Source organism: Bison bison, unplaced genomic scaffold (assembly GCF_000754665.1).
Source record: "Bison bison bison isolate TAMUID 2011002044 unplaced genomic scaffold, Bison_UMD1.0 scf7180017864152, whole genome shotgun sequence".
Classification (NCBI taxonomy): domain Eukaryota; kingdom Metazoa; phylum Chordata; class Mammalia; order Artiodactyla; family Bovidae; genus Bison; species Bison bison.
Genome location: NW_011494724.1, coordinates 563,323 through 567,715, shown reverse-complemented (window position 1 = coordinate 567,715; position 4,393 = coordinate 563,323). Strand labels below are relative to the sequence as shown.

Genomic DNA, 4,393 nt, shown 5'->3' with positions numbered 1-4,393 from the left:
TTTCAGCCTCAGCATCAGTCCTTCCAATGAATACCCAGGACTGGTCTCCTTTAGGATGGACTAGTTGGATCTCCTTGCAGTCCAAGGGACTCTCAAGAGTCTTCTCCAACACCACAGTTAAAAAGCATCAATTCTTCGGCGCTCAGCTTTCTTCACAGTACAACCCTCACATCCGTACATGACCACTGGAAAAACCATAGCTTTGACAAGATGGAACTTTGTTGGCAAAGTAATGTCTCTGCTTTTGAATATGCTATCTAGATTGGTCATAACTTTCCTTCCAAGGAGTAAGCGTCTTTTAATTTCATGGCTGCAATCACTATCTGCAGTGATTTTGGAGCCCCAAAAAATAAAGTTAGCCACTGTTTCCACTGTTTCCCCATCTAGTTCCCATGAAGTGATAGGACCAGATGCCATGATCTTAGTTTTCTGAATGTTGAGCTGTAAGCCAACTTTTCACTCTCCTCTTTCACTTTCATCAAGAGGCTTTTGAGTTCCTCTTCACTTTCTGCCATAAGGGTAGTGTCATCTGCATATCTGAGGTTATTGATATTTCTCCCGGCAATCTTGATTCCAGCTTGTGCTTCTTCCAGCCCAGCATTTCTCATGATGTACTCTGCATATAAGTTAAATAAGCAGGGTGACAATATACAGCCTTGACATACTCCTTTTCCTATTTGGAACCAGTCTGCTGTTCCAGGTCCAGTTCTAACTGTTACTTCCTGACCTGCATATAGGTTTCTCAAGAGACAGGTCGGGTGGTCTGGTATTTCCATCTCTTTCAGAATTTTCCACAGTTTATTGTGATCCACACAGTCAAAGGCTTTGGCATAGTCAATAAAACAGAAATAGATGTTTTTTCTGGAACTCTCTTGCTTTTTTGATGATCCAGCAGATGTTGGCAATTTGATCTCTGGTTCCTCTGCCTTTTCGAAAACCAGATTGAACATCTGGAAGTTAATGGTTCACATACTGCTGAAGCCTGGCTTGGAGAATTTTGAGCATTACTTTACTAGCATGTGAGATGAGTGCAACTGTGCAATAGTTTGAGCATTCTTTGGCCATTGCCTCCAAAGAATAAAACATATTATGTTGAACCAAAAGGAGACATGAAACTGCTTTTAAAAACTTCATCTGTTCATCTACTGGTAAGAAGTTTACTTCTATATAAGTACAAAATTTAATGAACAGTATTTTATCCATGTAACAAATATTGTTTGAACCAATGACTAATATCCATATAGCACTTTGAAGGAAATCATTTACTGAGTTTCTACCACCAAGCTAGTTGTTTGAGATACAAGTTATAATCAGAGCCAGAAATTTTATAATGTACATATTAGTGATTCAACATTGCAGTGTGAAACAGACATTGCTAATTGCTTTTTTCAAGCAAAGAGTACAAAGAATTTAAGATTATTTATCCAAACAACTAAACAAAGGAATCAAAACTTGAAGTCAAGTCTTCCATCATGAATAATGTAGTTAAAAGTAACCAGAAGGAACTTAACCTTAATTCAAAAGTGGACATATAGCATAAATCATAAGAGATGTATTAATAGGCAGGTCATGCTACATTCAAAATTCAGACACAATTGATAACAATATCAAGATTTTAAGAACTCTACAGTTATGAGAAAGATGAGCCTTCATCACTCACATACAACTCCCTTCTTTCCTCACCTGCCTCTCACTCCCACTCTGTAACACATGCTGGGGGACAGCCAGCACATCATCTTGTCCTTTCTTAAAACAGTGGCTGAATCTCTGGATGCAGACATTCAGCTCTGGCATTCCCTTTCAATTCTTCTCCATAGATTATAACTTTTGGACTTAAACCACAATATAAAAGATCCATTTGGGACAGTAGTCTAATATAATCTACAACCATACACAGAAAGAAATACTTTCAAGTATCCTAGTATCTGTACAGTATAAGACTGGAGTACTCTAAAAAGTCAGTATCAATAGTAATTTTCTTTTATATTTGTTTGATAAAGAGCTTACCTCGTTGTTTTTCCTTTTTGTATTTTAACATTTCTTTGTTTGTATATCCAGTAGTTCTTAAAATGTCTTCCAAAAACATTTCTTTTACTTCAAATGGTCTTCCCTGTACTAAATAATAGGAGTATTTTAATCAGTCAACTTGCATCTTAGAGGTAACTTGCATAAAAACATGAGATTTTCAAATTAATAAATCTAAATGTTAATCTAAAGGCAATTCCATAGATCAAGTAATCCTCATATTGCCCTTTAAATATAACTTTGATAGACAACTGTTTATTTGCATGTTTTTTCCAATGTTTGCTATTCACTTGTGTGTTTGGCATTATACTAGGTACTAGGAATATAAATGGCAAGTAGAAACAGAGTTCCTCCTGTTCTCCTGAAGCTTAAAGATTGCAGTCCAGCAGGAGAGTCAGACCTTAATCCAGTAATTCAGAACAACCATGTAAAAATAAAGTTGTGAAAAGTCCTACGAGAAAGAAGTACAAGATACCATGACAGTACATAATAGGAGAACTTGAATGAGACAAGAAAAACATCTTCACTGAGAAAAATGAGAACCAAGAGAAGGAGGTAAACAAATAATTAAGCTACACAGAGAAGAAAGAATGTAATATGTAGAAGAAAAAAAAACACAAAACAGTATGCACAAAGGCCCTATGGTGTGAAAGAATATGATGTTCTCAAGGAACTAAAAAGCCAAGCTATTTGGAACATGATGTGAGGAGTGGTATGGAGAGGGGGCTATAGTTCAAGATGAGGCCAAAGAAACAGGTCTTATTAAGGGTTTAGGTCTTTATTCTGGGGTAAAGGTCTTTCAAAGTTTTAAGCTCATGAGAGTTTTTAAATCATAAAAATTTCATTTCAGAAAACAACACTCTGGCTGAAACCTGGGGAATGGATTTAAAAGAGAGCAGAGTAAATGGAACAGACCAGTAAGGGCAATTACAATTGTTCAGGCTGAAGAGAACAATAACCTGAATAAGACTGGTGACAGTAAAAATGGAAGGAGACAGACAAACTCTAGATAGACAGGAAGTAACTCCACAGAACTCAGCATTAGATTAAATATGGAGGAATGATAAGGAAGTGTCAACCACAGCTCTTAAAAGTCTAGCTTAAAAAACTGGATAGAGGAAGATGTCATTCTCTGAGGTTGACAGGGAAAGCTAAAGAAAAACAAATTGGCTTATAGGAGTTGGGGTTTGGTTTTATACATGTCAAATGTTAGTTGCCAAAATGAGCTTCCATTAGCAGATGCATAAATTTTATGTGCCTTCAGTTCAGTTGCTCAGTCGTGTGCAACTCTTGGCGATGCCATGCACTGCAGCATGCCAGACTTCCCTGTCCATCACCAACTCCCGGAGCCTGCTCAAACTCATGTCCATCGAATCAGTGATGCCATCCAACCATCTCATCCTCTGTTGTCCCCTTCTCCTCCTGCCTCTAATCTTTCTCAGCATCAGGGTCTTTTCCAAAGAGTCAGTTCTTCATATCAGGTGGCAAAAGTATTGGAGGTGCAGCTTCAGCATCAGTCCTTCCAATGAACATTCAGGACTGATTTCCTTTAGGATGGACTGGTTGGATCTCCTTGCAGTTCAAGGGACTCTCAAGAGTCTTCTCCAACACCACAGTTCAAAAGCATCAATTCTTCCACGCTCAGCTTTCTTTATGGTCCAACTCTCACATCCGTACATGATACTAGAAAAACCATAGCCTTGACTAGACGGACCTTTGTTGGCAAAGTAATGACTCTGCTTTTTAATATGCTGCCTAGGTTGGCCTTATGAACAAAAAGTCTTACAGGTTGTGACTTAGGTGATTTGGTCAATGGTATGATTAACTAAAACAGGCAACACAAAAGAAGCAGATTTTTTATTTATTTTTCATGTTGATGTATGGCAAAACCAATAAAATATTGTAAAGTAATTAGCCTCTAATTAAAATAAATTTAAAATAAAATATATATATTCTTCTTTTATTCTTATTTTTTAAATTTATTTATTTTAGTTGGAGGTTAATTACTTTACAATACTGTAGTGGTTTTTGCCATACATTGGTATGAATCAGCCATGCATGTACATGTGTCCCCCATCCTGAAGCCCCCTCCCACCTCCCTCCCCATACCATCCCTCAGGGTCATCCCAGTGCACCAGCCCTGAGCACCCTGTCTCATGCATCGAACCTGGACTGGCGATCTGTTTCATATATGATAATAGACATGTTTCAATGCTATTCTCTCAGATCATCCCACCCTTGCCTTCTCCCAGAGTCCAAAAGACTGTTCTATACATCTGTGTCTCTTTTGCTGTCTCATTTATAGGGTTATCGTTACCATCTTTCTAAATTCCATATATATGTATTAGTATACTGTATTGGTGTTTTT

At 37.5% G+C, this 4,393-nt stretch overlaps 1 protein-coding gene across 1 annotated transcript in view; it reads right to left on the bottom strand.

Annotated features, from left to right (window-relative positions):
- Positions 1–4,393, bottom strand: part of YTHDC2 (YTH domain containing 2) — a 74,016-nt gene that overhangs the window by 50,398 nt on the left and 19,225 nt on the right. Inside the window, exon 8 of the mRNA XM_010840950.1 lies at positions 2,008–2,115. Within this exon, the coding sequence (XP_010839252.1) occupies positions 2,008–2,115 (108 nt within the window). The remainder of the gene's footprint in view (positions 1–2,007; positions 2,116–4,393) is intronic.